The sequence below is a fragment of the Ischnura elegans genome, chromosome 10, assembly GCF_921293095.1.
Source record: "Ischnura elegans chromosome 10, ioIscEleg1.1, whole genome shotgun sequence".
NCBI classification, from domain to species: Eukaryota; Metazoa; Arthropoda; class Insecta; order Odonata; family Coenagrionidae; genus Ischnura; species Ischnura elegans.
Genome location: NC_060255.1, coordinates 58724720 through 58738562, shown reverse-complemented (window position 1 = coordinate 58738562; position 13843 = coordinate 58724720). Strand labels below are relative to the sequence as shown.

Below are 13843 nucleotides of genomic sequence, written 5' to 3'. Positions count from 1 at the left end.
ACGAAGACACCTCAGATCCAATTCAACGGACAAAATATAGAGCCTTTTATATGTAACAATACTTATAAATGGCTACATGTGTATACAGGCTCAAAAGGTGAGCCTATAAAACCAAAAGAAAATTAATGATTTATACCGGAATATAAAACTTCATTTCATTACAGTATTGATTTTTGAGGAATTAAAAATTCAAAGCAGTAGTTGAAGCCAAATCATGTCAGTCAAGTGACCACGGAATTAATTTATACAATATAAGGATTGAACCATACACATTTTCTGTGCCTAAATTAACTTGACAGCCTCCGTAGTTGTCGCCTGTGTGGTCAATTCTTTTTTTAAAGAGCATTCATGAAAAAATGTTGTTTTGAATCGCACATCCGTGGTCCTACCTACCTAAAAAAAATCTTAGATCTGCTCCTTCAGAAACATCAAAGTCCATTTAATCGTTTTTTTTTTCAAGGAGGACACAAAGTATTCGATATACTGCCTTCTTCCTATGTCAAATTCATTTGTTTTCATGTCATATTGATTAACGTACATTCTTCGCGAGAAAATCAAGGAAGTACACTGAATACCTGCTCATAATTCAATGAGTCGATCTTCATCATGCGGCATGAGTACTGACAATCATATGTTAATTAATGAACCTAATTCCATCTTCAATTTATATATACTTCATCAAATTACGTGAGTCCAAATACAGGAACTCTATTTTGGCTACGGAAAGTTTCAAATTTGAGTAATATTGTATGTTGAATTCTGTTGTTGTGATAAATATCATTACTCCTAACCGTATTTCTCTTAACGTGGAGATTTTTATCAGTTTCAATTATGTTTTTTTTGCCTTAACTTACAATATCTTCTAAATTTTAGACTATATGAATCTCCTCATCCAGACCTCTGCATATCAGTGCTACTAATTATGCAACATAGGGTGAACCTACTGGTTGCTGCAACACGGCATCGGTTAGGCAGTTTCTGCGTCATTATCACGCGTAAAATCTTTAGAAGTACAATGAAGTGTAGAAAACTGTTGGGTGAATTCAGATAGTGTGGAATCATAAAACATTACTACTTCCATCGTCATGGTGAATTCCAACTATAATGAAATAGAAAACCAGACGAGAAAATCTTTACCCGGCTTCACTTGCAAAATACACATATGACATATGTGACTCCCAAAGTGAACCTTACCACAAAGTTGATTCGCCAAAATCAGGAATGTACTTCATAAGAGTAGGTGTCATTCGATGGTATAAACATAAACATTTATCACCTACATGTAATACCGCACGGTAATTGGATTTTTTAAGTTTTCCTTCAGGATAACTTAAAAAATCCAGATAACAGGGGTTTTAAAAAATTCAAAATTAATGTACCTACTTCATAAATACGTATTGCCTAATCCGTACTAATGTAACTTGAATTATGGTAACGAGAATGAATCCCGTGAGATTAAGAAACAATGCACCGACTGGTTTATATCAAGTAAAAAAGTTCAACATGAGGCAGTGAGACAATAGTAATGGACATTGGCAAAGTATTCAACAATAGTAGAGACTACTGGTTAACCCAAATACTTACCTGAGTTATGAACAAGTATTCGTAACATATTCATAACATAGCAAATGACTTAGCGATGATGTTAACTGGGAAAATTTCTGTAAAAAAAAAAAAATATTTATTGGCTTGTTCTTCGATTTTTTTCCCAAAGGTCTTCCATGACATCAATATTTTGGACACAAATTACTTTTATACGGAATAAGAGGTTTATGGAACGAGCCATTGGTAAATCAAACCATATGGTGTACAATGATCTTGGCACTTTTTTCAAATTAATACCAGTTCTATTCTCCATAAATTCCGGGGAAATAAACAAAATCATAGTGGTTATTTTTTAATGACGTTTATTATCTGTTGTACAGAGGTTCGTTATTTTCACCTTTCCCTCCCTATGGTCATACAAATGTTCCAAAAAAATAAATTACAGCATCTTTGAAAAAATACGACGAAACATGTCGGTCGACGCGAACAATACGACACACACGCGCGCAACAATAGGCGGGATGCCAGCGCCGCCACGCGGACGACCTGAACACCACCCGGTGCGCGCGTGAAAGGAAGACAAAAACCAGCCGCAATCAGCCATCCAATTCTCCTCCTACTCTCCCATTCACAAATCACTTCGGATTCCGACCCCACGACACAAAGACAGTACTAAACAGTACCTATGCAGCACAATAAGCATACCAAGAAAAAGCTTACCTCACCGCCAAGACTTCTGCCGTAACCTACAACGAACGCAAGCCATGAGGAGATAATCGCGAAGCCTATCTGAAATAGGAGACGTAAGATTAAACTCGAAATTATGGAGCACACGGGAAAGAGTTGAGTTCCGATTATTAGTTCCACTGACGGACTACATGTGTTCGTCTTTTTTTTTTTTTTTTAGTTACGAAGTTAATTCATAATTTCCGTCCAAACATATTTTATTCTGTACTGCCAATGACTTCCTGTGACTCTTTTATGCATAAGCTACAAATTTTGACGCTGACGTAGTGTCTTCATATTTTGGCGCTAGAAATCAACATGCTCATATGTTCAATAAGATTGAACGCCAGCTTCCGAAGGGAGAGGCCTTTCGTCAATTTTCAGTACTATTATGTTCATTTTTTGCCATGTTTTTCCCGTAGTTTGAACTCCATTGATACACGACTAGGACTGATATCTTCTTCTCCCAACCACCTATGATATGATTAGACACTGCACAGATACCAGCAGCCGCGGTCAGGATGGCTAAATAGCCAGATATCAGCTGTCAACATGGTCCTCCTTACAACATGCATCTTGTTGTGGAATACGAATTTTAACTATTTTTCATCTCAAGGTTTACATATTACGGCCACTGTAGACGAAGCATTTACACCAAATACCAGAGCACGACGTGCAGCTGAATCCACTTTGAAGGTTTGCAACTTAATAAAAATCCACTTTGAAGGATGCAACTTAATAAAGCTGGACAATCCGAATTTCCGGCCGAATGCCATCATAAAACGAATGGATTGCAAGCCTTACGATGGCAAATTCTAATTATTTTAGATCGTTAAAGAATATTTCCTTTCATTCCAAATGCTTTGTCCGACAGAGGGAAATTTTAGACCTAATTACATAATTTATAAGGTACAGAGAAGATATGTAGACAACTGCTGAGACAGATTAGTAGAGTTCGGTAGCCTAGTGAACAATGCGTTCAGCTTCTGACCAAAGAGTTAAAGAGTGCCAAACACAAAGAACAGCTCCCATTCAGAGCCCTGAATAGAAATCATCAACACAAGACGAGAGGGAAACTGACTCTCTGATGCGGAATATAAAATATTTGCACATCTGTAGCATGTTCTGGGGTCCAGAATAACCTACACTACGGTGAGTGAAGACAAAAAAATAAAAGATTATTCGACCGAAATCACACAGAAGCCGGGAAAAGGGTAGCCACGCAGCAATTGTTTTAGGGTCTGAGATTCATTGCTGAAAATATTCTTATCCTAAAAAAACAACTGTGATAATCAGAAATCCTAAAACTCGGCCTCTTTTGCCCAATCGTCGTGCTGCAGGGAACGTAAATGCATTCACGAACGGGAAACTACGTAATAAATGCACTAGTGCGTTCGAAACTCCACAATTTTACCAGCTCTACCAGCCCCATTTTATGTTTATGGCCCAAACTCGTTCTTTCTTGAGAGGAACTACTGAAAACCCTTAATCTGGAAAACCTTTAAAAATCTGAATGCAAGTTTATGGTTTATGGCAATAAATTATCCGTTGGGCGCAATCATCGTGATATTCCGGTACTCCTCATGCGTTGGTAATGGTGGCGTTCACAGAAGAAAAAACTAGCTTAAAAAACTCAAGATAGTATTAGGTTTATTTTGAATATGCGAAAAATTGGAGTTAAATTTGTGGAATGCGCAGAGTGGTAGTTGTTTGTTTAATTGGTCCAGTATTTTGAAAATTCAAACCGTGAAATAGAGACGAAGACATATTCAGATAAAAAACTAACATGGTTCCGATATTTGATGGAGACGTGATTTCTGGAAAAGGCACCGAGGCAAAGAAACCATTGAACTAAGTTGCAACGAATTGGAGGATTGTCAAGTTGGCCTCAAGATGTGTAGACACCCACCGTCTTGCAATCTCGCCACTAACGCAGCTGATAGGAAAAGCGATCCGGAGAAGAAATAAGCTATAATCAGAGATATTTACCAAATTTTATATTCCTGATGGGGTGATTCATCAAAGTCATATGAGGGTGTGAGAAGCCAACGGGTACTACAACTGATATTTATTCTGAACTGAGTTAGGCTAAGAAATTGGTAGAAAAAATGTAGAAAAACTTGGTGGCTTAGGTATGTGAGTAAGTGTCTCTTCTGAGCTGACATCAAAGAAAATCGAATACAATACTAAATATCTAGTTGATCCCGTTTTTTCTTCTTTATTACCTAATTTATGTATGGAACTCTGTTTAGAAAAAAAAACTCTTGTACCCATAGGCTTCTCACCCACTCATACATCATATTCCTTGAAATTGATAATACTATATTGCAAAATATTTAAAACAATTGGATCCATATTTACTCATCGCCGTGCTGAGGACTTCTGAGAAAAAAGATTATAAAGCGGCTGAAGTGGAAACAGAAATCAACCTCCTAAACCATGGAATTGGGCCTCCCATACATAATCGCGCTTTTCTTAGTCCAATAGCCACTAAGCTGATTCTCCGTTGAGTTCTTACTCAAATATTTCGCTAAAATTCTTTTACGGATAAGCTTTTACTCAAACAACTTCCTCCTTCGCACCGAAGGGACCGCATTCCACCTATATGAAGTACGAACTGTAAATATGCTTTATGCCATTTCGTATTCTTGCATGAAGTGAACAAAGATTAAGGGATGTTTCCTTGGTATTTGATATTTAGTGTATACATGCAGAAATTTGCGGGAAAAAAACTCAAGAAAATAATTTTTATACAGTTCTACGACAATTAACATCATTTCAGAACTACCACAAAGTTTTCAGAATAAGCTAGGAAAGTGCAGACATTGTGCAGGAAACGACAATTCTCGGTAGCATTTCCGAATGACACACGACATTTCTACGGACCATAAACATGCCTGTTATTAGGGATCACGATATGAAATATCGACCTCAAATTATTTGGCATTTCCCGTCTCACCTACAATGAGGAAGCTGCAACTTCCTTCTTCACAACGGTACAAAAATAACTTTTCCTCAATCAATTCAAGAAAAGATTTTACAAATAGCTATTTGGCTGATGATATTATCATTAAATAACAGAAGCACTCAAATACTTCAGAAATTATTGGCTACCTCAATTGCTCTTCGCTATTGATTTTTTTAGAATTATAAGTCCCAGTTATTTACCTTGACAAGACAAGATACCACAAATAATAATTCCAAACAATATTAAACAAAAATATATCATACCGTACAATTCCTTCAATGAATCTTGGATAATTTGAGGGTAGAACATTGGATTCCTAGGAACACAGTATCATGTATCATATCATCTATTTCACATCATCACTAGGTTATAGTTCATCTATAGCAGTGGTATCCACCAAATACACTGTTCTAACGTAAACTAATATCCCAGGTATCTAAAAATATTTCAACCCAAATCGACTCTCAGCTTCGAAATCAAAATTTTTCCGTAAAATCCAAATTTCTTCCGTAAAACAAACGATGGCGAGTCGGCTTAAAATCTCGTACTGTATAACCTTACATAATTACAGTTAACTCTCAATTATTCATGTTAAGGAATGCACAAGGATGCACATCTATTTGTAAAGCATGGGAGAAGAGTTTTTGATATGGATATTCGTTTTTGTGGGATAAATATTTCACATTATGCGAGTGTAATAACATGAAATCAATGATATGTGAGTTCACTTAAGGGAATTATGACATGACAGATTAAAAAGTAAACTTAGTAGCATTGGGAACAGAATTTATTTTAAAACACTAAAACGGTTTCGATCTTTTCAGGTCATTATCAAGAGGAAAATATATTTTACCTGCCTATTTACTTGTTCACGCCTTAAAAATGACCTGACAAGGTTGAAATTGGTAGAGTTTTATAATAAATACCGTACCGAATACAACAAAGTTTACTTTTTAATCTATCGAGTGTAACAATAAACAAAAAAATTAGCCAATGGTTTTGCATTAATCCCCGTATTTTAAAAGATTGGTCAAATTTAAAAAAAGTAATTAATGCGTATTCATCATTGTAACGTTTTTGAACTTGATAATAAGAGTATTGAGAGTAAAAAATGTCACGAATAATACCGAAGCAGGATAGTTAGAAACTAGACAATCGAGAGTTGACTGGGTGCGACACACTTCTAATGAGGTTGATCCACTTCCACACGCTACCTATTAATATTTCATGTGGGTTCACAACAATACTCCGACATTAAAAAAACTACTTGGTCCATAAAAAGTTCTCGACAAGAACTTTGAAATAGAATAGAGCGTTAAAAATTTAAGATATGATGCCATTCATAACCACTAAACTTCGTCTAGATAGGTATTTCGCGGCAATAGGCCATTCATTTTGGGTCAACTTTCAGATTCCCCTGATTCTATTTCAATTAAACTCGGCATAACCACTCAGCCGATAAAGTACACGGCGCCGCGTCAGTCATATACCACTGCAATCTCGTCCAAAAATGGATCCATCGGCAAACAAATCAGTGAGTCATATTACACAGATATCAATCCACGGAATGGGTCCCAAAGCGAGCCGATTCGCTGAATGGTCCACTCATATCTTGCTTAAATTGAGTGAGATGGGCTGTGTGAGCGACCCAGCGATGTATTACGTCCGTTTTAGGCGGTCTGTCGACGACCGTCCATGGCCAATTGATTTCGGCGCAGATAAAGAAAAAGACGACTTTTCGCCGGCTGTCCTCTAGGGCTGGTTCGTGTAACGCTTCTCGACTCCAGGTCCCACGGTAGACCGCGACCTCCTCTTGGGTGGCCACCGCCTGTGCATTGCTGTGGACGTTCTCCGAAGTGGCCACAGTCCGGCAGTCGTGGAAGGCGTGGGAGGGCTGCCTTCTTCTTCAGGGACCACACCTATTGGAAAAATAGAGAGAAGGGAGTCAATTTTTGATGGTTTTAGCTACAAAAGCAAACACATATCCCTTATGAAAGTTTCAAAATGTGTACTTTGGCACTCATTGCTATTATATTTCCTGGAAACTGTGTTGAGCACAGGAGATGAACGTAAAATAAAAAGGAAGTCCACAATAGGACAAGGAGTTATTGATGGTGACTGTTGGCTAGTAAACGAGTTGTTGTTGTTTGTTTATGGCAATGTTTGGAGAGTCGCCATTACTGTAGTAAGAGAGTTGGAGGTTGTTGGTGATTGCGAATCTGCGCAAGCTGTGATTCGTGCAATAAAACTTATTTTAAAAACTTCAGTTGAGTTCTCCTAATCTCTGGTCAGCTGACAACCTGGCAAGATCCCCAAAACATGAGTAAAATTTACATTTATATGGGACTTCATAGCGATAATAGTCTAAGCATAGGAAATATGATTAATATCTCTAGAAAGTTTGTCATTTGGAGAGAAAACTAATAAGAGTAACATAACGACTTAACATATCAAAAATTACAATAAATCGAGAAATTTATACGTTTAACTCAACTCATATTTATTGAATCGTCAACCTTACTATTTAAGATTGTTCTTAAACTGCTCATAAGTTCTGCTAGTTCTTTTCGCTAAGTTTTGTGAAATGCCGTTCTTTTCGGATTTGGCATCACAGTTTCCCGAACACACCAATTACAACTGTTTTAAATCTTCACAGAGCAATTATACGTCTGCCAATTATGTGGCTAAAAATACGGGTCTAAAATATGAAGATAAAGTACAAATATTTACCATTATTTGGTTTAACAAAATATTTCTTAACAGCAATAATAATCAGTTTTTTCCATCAGATTGCTAGTAATAATCCATCCTTAGCCTCTTTCGCATGTAAATCGCAATTTTACACTATTTACAATGCAAAGTGAAAATAACTTGAATTCGGACGGAAAGGGAAAAAAACATATTTTTGGTAGCTCATTCTTATAATATCATAGAACGTAACGTTTTTTTAATATTAGAGCACATATAGCCCAAACGTGTCATTGATTTGAAAACGACGCTTTTGCTAAGTATACAGTCAATACGCATTGAAAATAAATATATTATCCAAGACTAAAAAGGAAATGCCTTGAAATTCCCATTAATGAAATACATAAAACCCTCGCATAACAGGAAAACCGGTTCGAATAATTTCGTCTGCCATGACCACGTTATCTCTTAAGAATGCGGAATATCTTTAAGAGCACATTGAGGAAGATCTTTTTGAGGACACCGCGCTTTCCAACTAAACCGAAGAAAATTTTATGGTTAAAATATTCCCGAGTTCCGATTTCCGAGAATGGGAAAGACAAAAAAGAAATGGTCCAACAATGAAGCCTGGCAGGGCCAAATAAGAGAAGCAGGGACGTGGAAAGTCGAAATTAAATCATGATCTCAGGATCAAAGATCCCCAGCGCTCAGTCTGACGTTAAATCGTCCTCACTGAGACGACATGGAGAGCAAAGAAGACGCAATAGCGACGAGGAGGCAGAGGAAGTGGGTCATAGCTTCCTAAACGACATTCCTCACACAATGGAACAAGACGAGGGTAAGGACGAGGGTAGATTTCGGCACTTCCAAACTCAGCAGCGCTCCAACGGCCCAGACAGCTTAGCCCAAAAACGATCTAATTCTAAGACTAGATGCAAATAACGTCACTATCCTATCTTCATTGCATACCTGCGTATAACTCAACCGTCCCATTTCAAGTCAAAATATTCCAATATTGGCCTGCGACAGCAACCAAGCCAAATAGTCTAAATCGATCAAACACATTGATGTACCAATCTGAAAATAATTTTTAAATCAAAATATTGATTTAGGAAAATTGGTAAAAAGCAAAATGAGACGACGGGACGCATCTTATAATAAACCATTACCGTAGTAAAAAATTATATAACTACGAACTAATTTTCTCACTATAATCATCCTTTCAATATAAATGGACGACGTGAATAACTAGATAAAACCTTTAGGCATAAGCAGTGATCAAATTGAAGATGGGGAACATCACAAAATAAAATTTACCACTAAATCTAAAGGAGTATTTTTAAATCATTTATAAGACATTTTCATTGAATCTTCAATAAGTAAAAAATAACTCCATAAGAAATACATTAATCTAAATAAGAAAGTGCTAATAAGAGTTGGGGAAAAGAGAAATATCTTAAAAAACTTGAGGAGAAGAGGGGACAAATTGGTTGGCCATATTATGATGCCACCGAAGGGGCTAACCAGGATTACATATTTTTAAATTTAAAAGTGTTAATATATTGGGTTTTCTCATTACTTGACCCATGACTTAACAATGCATCTTTTCTGCTGACATCATGTTCAAAAAAATCTACGTTGCATTACATCCTGGTAACTGAAGTATTCACAGGAAATATCATTAATCTGGAGTGAGTCTGGTCGCAAGTATTGTGGTTTTTGATCTTCTACTGTGTCGTTGAAAGTGAAGCTTAAAGAAATTTCCATTTTTTTTTAAACCTTTCAAATTCAAATGCACTGTGCATCTAGCTTAGGCTTTTTGTCAGGACTGACAGTTTTACTTTGAGCCATCAAAATTAAGTATTATCCCACTTCGTATCGCAAGTGTACTGTATCCATCATTCATTTACATGCTGCATTTCGATAACCTTGTTGCCTCTTAATTTAACTGGCTTGATGTTTTTAAGTATTTAATGAGATGTTTGACAATGATTTAGTGTTACAGTCTTTGGGAACATATTTCTGCATCACCATAAATAATGCCTTTCTTTAATATTAATCAGCCCCTGCCTCAAGAGGTCATTGACGTCGGAGGGGGTGGTGACAACCTGGGAAAACCCCTTGGCCGGACAACCCGGTGTTCCTTCTCCTGTGATGCCTCCTCCCAGAGGAGAAGGAGATGCGTAATGTACTCGAAACTGCAGCCATTCATAAGCATTTGAGTGCCTTTAGGTAAAATTTGGACAAATAAGGATGCCTTCTTTCTAAGATTTAATAAAAGGTTTCACAGAGTTCCTTGATTTATTGATTTTAAACACATCAGAAGATCTTTCATTTTGTATTTATACCCCGGTGATATTCGTAATGACATTGTATTCTCCAAAATATCCTTCCTATTAAATTCAAGACTTCCTCCAGCTGTCCAGACACCTGCAAGCGATTAGATTCTTTATTGGATTTGTCTCCATCCTTAAATTACGTCATTTTCACCTGAAAACAATCTTCCACTTTTTTCTTCCGTAAAAATTCCTTATTTCCCTCCAGAATCCCCACCCAAGTTCTGCTTTCTCGAAGTCACTCCTATAGGTCAACTATGCACGTCATTCCTTACGTTTATGTATCAACTACCCCCACCTTTTTTCTTTCAGTTCATATTTCTTTGGTCACTGACGTAGGAGGGGGTGTTGATAACCTGGGAAACCCCTTCGCCGGACAACCCGGTGCCCCTCCTCCTGTGATGCCTCCTCCCAGAGGAGAAGGAGATGCGTCATGTACTCAAGACTGCAGCCAGTCATAAGCATTGAGTGCCTTTAGTTAATATTTGGACAAATAAGGATGCCTTTTTTATGTTATAGTTAATAAAAGGTTTCACAGAGTTCCTTCATTTATTGATTGTAAACAATTCAGAAGGTCTTTCATTTTGTATATATACCCCGGTGATATTCGTAATGACATTGTATTCTCCAATATATCCTTCCTATTAAATTCAAGACTTCCTCCTGCTGTCCAGACACTTGTAAGCGATTAGATTCTTTGTCAAACTTTGTCTCCATCCTCAAATTACGTCATTTTCACCTAAAAACCATCTCCCACTTTTTTCTTCCGTAAAAATTCCTTATTTCCCTCTCGAATTCCCCCACCCAACTCCTGCTATCATGTAATCACTCCTTTACCTCAACTATGCACGTCATTCCTTACCTTGATGTTTCAACTACCCCCACCTTTTTTCATTCAGTTAAAAATTCCATTTTTCCTTTTAAAGTCATCTATCCCGTTTACCTCCTCCATTGTCTTCTATGACGGAATATATAGTATACCTGAGACTTTTGAGATTAATTTTCCTTGAAAATGACACTCTGTGTTGAAACCATGGACTGTGTTTAGTAAACGTTAATTGAGAAATTTTACCAGCTTTTTCACTTCAATATGGATATTCATAATATCCACAAATAAAAGCCTGTCGATGCGTAGTTTTCCGCGGCCTTGTCTAGATGATGTCTCCATGTTCCTGGGCTTCACCGCGTGGATTTTTCTTTATGACGACAGTTTCTCCGGTATTCCAACCGGCGTCTTCAGGTCGATGTCGGGATTCAATTTCTGCTGACTTATATAGTTCATTTTTGGCGCCAATTTTTCATGCTGGATGCTGATTGGTCCACCTTCTTTTCTCTCGTATGACCCTCTTCCACGAACTGTGGAGAGGGTAGCCGTCTTCTCTATTCATGTTTTCCGGTGTCTTGAATATTTCGATAGCCTCCTTTATTAGCCTGGGATAATATTTATTTTCTTTTGCAACAACTGTTGCTTCGTCAAACAGTATCTGGTGTCCGGGTTCGCTCCATGCATGCTCCGCAATGGCAGAGAGCTGAAATTGCTTATTTTTTGTGGCCCTTCTGTGTTCCTGGATGCGCACTTTCATTGATCTACACGTCTCTCCTATGTAGTCTTTGCCGCATGAACATGGTACCTTATAGACACCTTCTTGAATGTCGTGCGGCAAAACGTCTTTTGGACCCGGTAGCACATCGCCAGTCTTGGTTACACAAGTGAATCTTGTTACGACGTTGTGCTGTCGTAGAATCCTAGAAATCTTCTCTGAGGTGCCAGATACAAACGGAATTACTGCGTGTGCCCTTGCTTCCGTCTGATCCTCCTTCTCATTGGTGTTTTGATTAGATGTTAAAACGTCTTCGTTTAACTCCTTCTTTCTTCGATTTTCCGCTTCAGCGGCCCTTTTCAGGACCAGCTGTCCACTGTAGCCATTCCGTCTTAGTGTTTTTACGAGTTGATTTTTCTCCGATGATATGGACTCGGAGTCGGAGATATCGTAGGCTCGTCGCATTAGTGAGGAAATCACTGAGTGTTTCTGAGCTGGATGATGATGGGAGGCTGCGTGAAGATAGCGATGAGTGTGCGTCTTCTTCGTGGAAGAGGGTCATACGAGAGAAAAGAAGGTGGACCAATCAGCATCCAGCATGAAAAATTGGCGCCAAAAATGAACTATATAAGTCAGCAGAAATTGAATCCCGACATCGACCTGAAGACGCCGGTTGGAATACCGGAGAAACTGTCGTCATAAAGAAAAATCCACGCGGTGAAGCCCAGGAACATGGAGACATCATAAAAGCCTGTCGTTAATTTATATGCACGAAAAAACAATTTGAATCCTTTTGACTCGAATTTATTATTGTTTTTTATTGTAGCATTCATTACAATCAATTTAAAGAAATACAGATCACCACAGAGCACTTTCATCGAATTCTTCACCCCATCTATTTCCCAGCATGGGTGCGCCGATCGCAAATCTATCGATAAGTGATCCTTTTAGTTCATTTGTGAATCCACTAACGCCGCAATTAAACCGTCTAGACAGATAGACGGAAGTTCGCGTCCCTAATTACTGGAGCACGAATGCGTCATCACCCTTGCGCCAAACGACACTCCATTGTTTTGAAAATCAGCAGCAGAGAGAGCCTCGGACGCTAGGAGCAGCCACCTTCCACTCGCATTCCGATCTTGTTTTCTTTCCATTTCGAGGTTTCACCGCTAGAGGCGCCACGGGAGGCGAGTGGGATATTTCGGAAAGATATTTGCATTTTTTGTGTGGATTAGGTTGGAGCGGGATTATGGGTAAATGGAGTCGGGGACTGGCCTTGTTTGTGGGACCCGCGCTGTTGATTGGAGCAAATTGGACCACCTCTCCCCCCCCTAACGAAAACTACCCCACCACAATCCTCCTATTCCAACCCAACCCCAATGAACTTCCCTTTAACCACCACTACTTTTATCATTTTTTTTCACTTGAAACTCGTCGACGGGCGTGTGTGGGTTTGCTTAGTCTTTGGCGGTTGCTTCACAATAGGAGAATTTTTCGCTGGTAATGAATTCCCTCGGGCCGGTAAACCAATCAGTGAAGGGTTTGGATGCGTCGAACGGCAGTCAGCGCCACTCGGGAGATCAAAGCTGAGTGAAGAGTAATTCTGTCCGTTTTTTTCATTCCCCCGCCGCCCACCCTATTCCTTTATGATCCCTTAGTGGGGGCTTTCATTTCGACCGCTGGCCCAACCCAAAGAGAATGAGCGCCAGGAACTCTGGTCGCCAATGGCTGCGGGAAAGAGAATTTAGGAGTGAATTAAATAAATATTCTGGAGTGAGGAAACGGCGGAGCGCAGAAAGCCGATCTCACGCTCAAGGCGTGCTCACTTTGTGGCCCCACATTGGAATCGTGCGCGAGTGGGCAGTAGAATTTACTCGAGCTGAAATTCCCGGGGAAAGGTGCGCAAGCCAGCACGGCAACCACATTTCAGCCGCGTGCCACTCCCCACTGCAACACAATTGCATCAAAACTGAGTATATTGCGTGGATATCAAATAGCGTTAGGTATCCAGGTGAGATTTTTCCAACACAAAAACGCTG

The 13843-nt window shown here is 38.7% G+C and overlaps 1 protein-coding gene across 1 annotated transcript in view; it reads right to left on the bottom strand.

The window, feature by feature from the left end:
- Nucleotides 1-1890: 1890 nt before the first annotated feature.
- Nucleotides 1891-13843, bottom strand: part of LOC124167031 (insulin-like growth factor-binding protein 2) — a 46284-nt gene continuing 34331 nt past the window's right edge. The window contains exon 3 of the mRNA XM_046544801.1: nucleotides 1891-7158. Within this exon, the coding sequence (XP_046400757.1) occupies nucleotides 6992-7158 (167 nt within the window). The 3' untranslated portion in view covers nucleotides 1891-6991. The remainder of the gene's footprint in view (nucleotides 7159-13843) is intronic.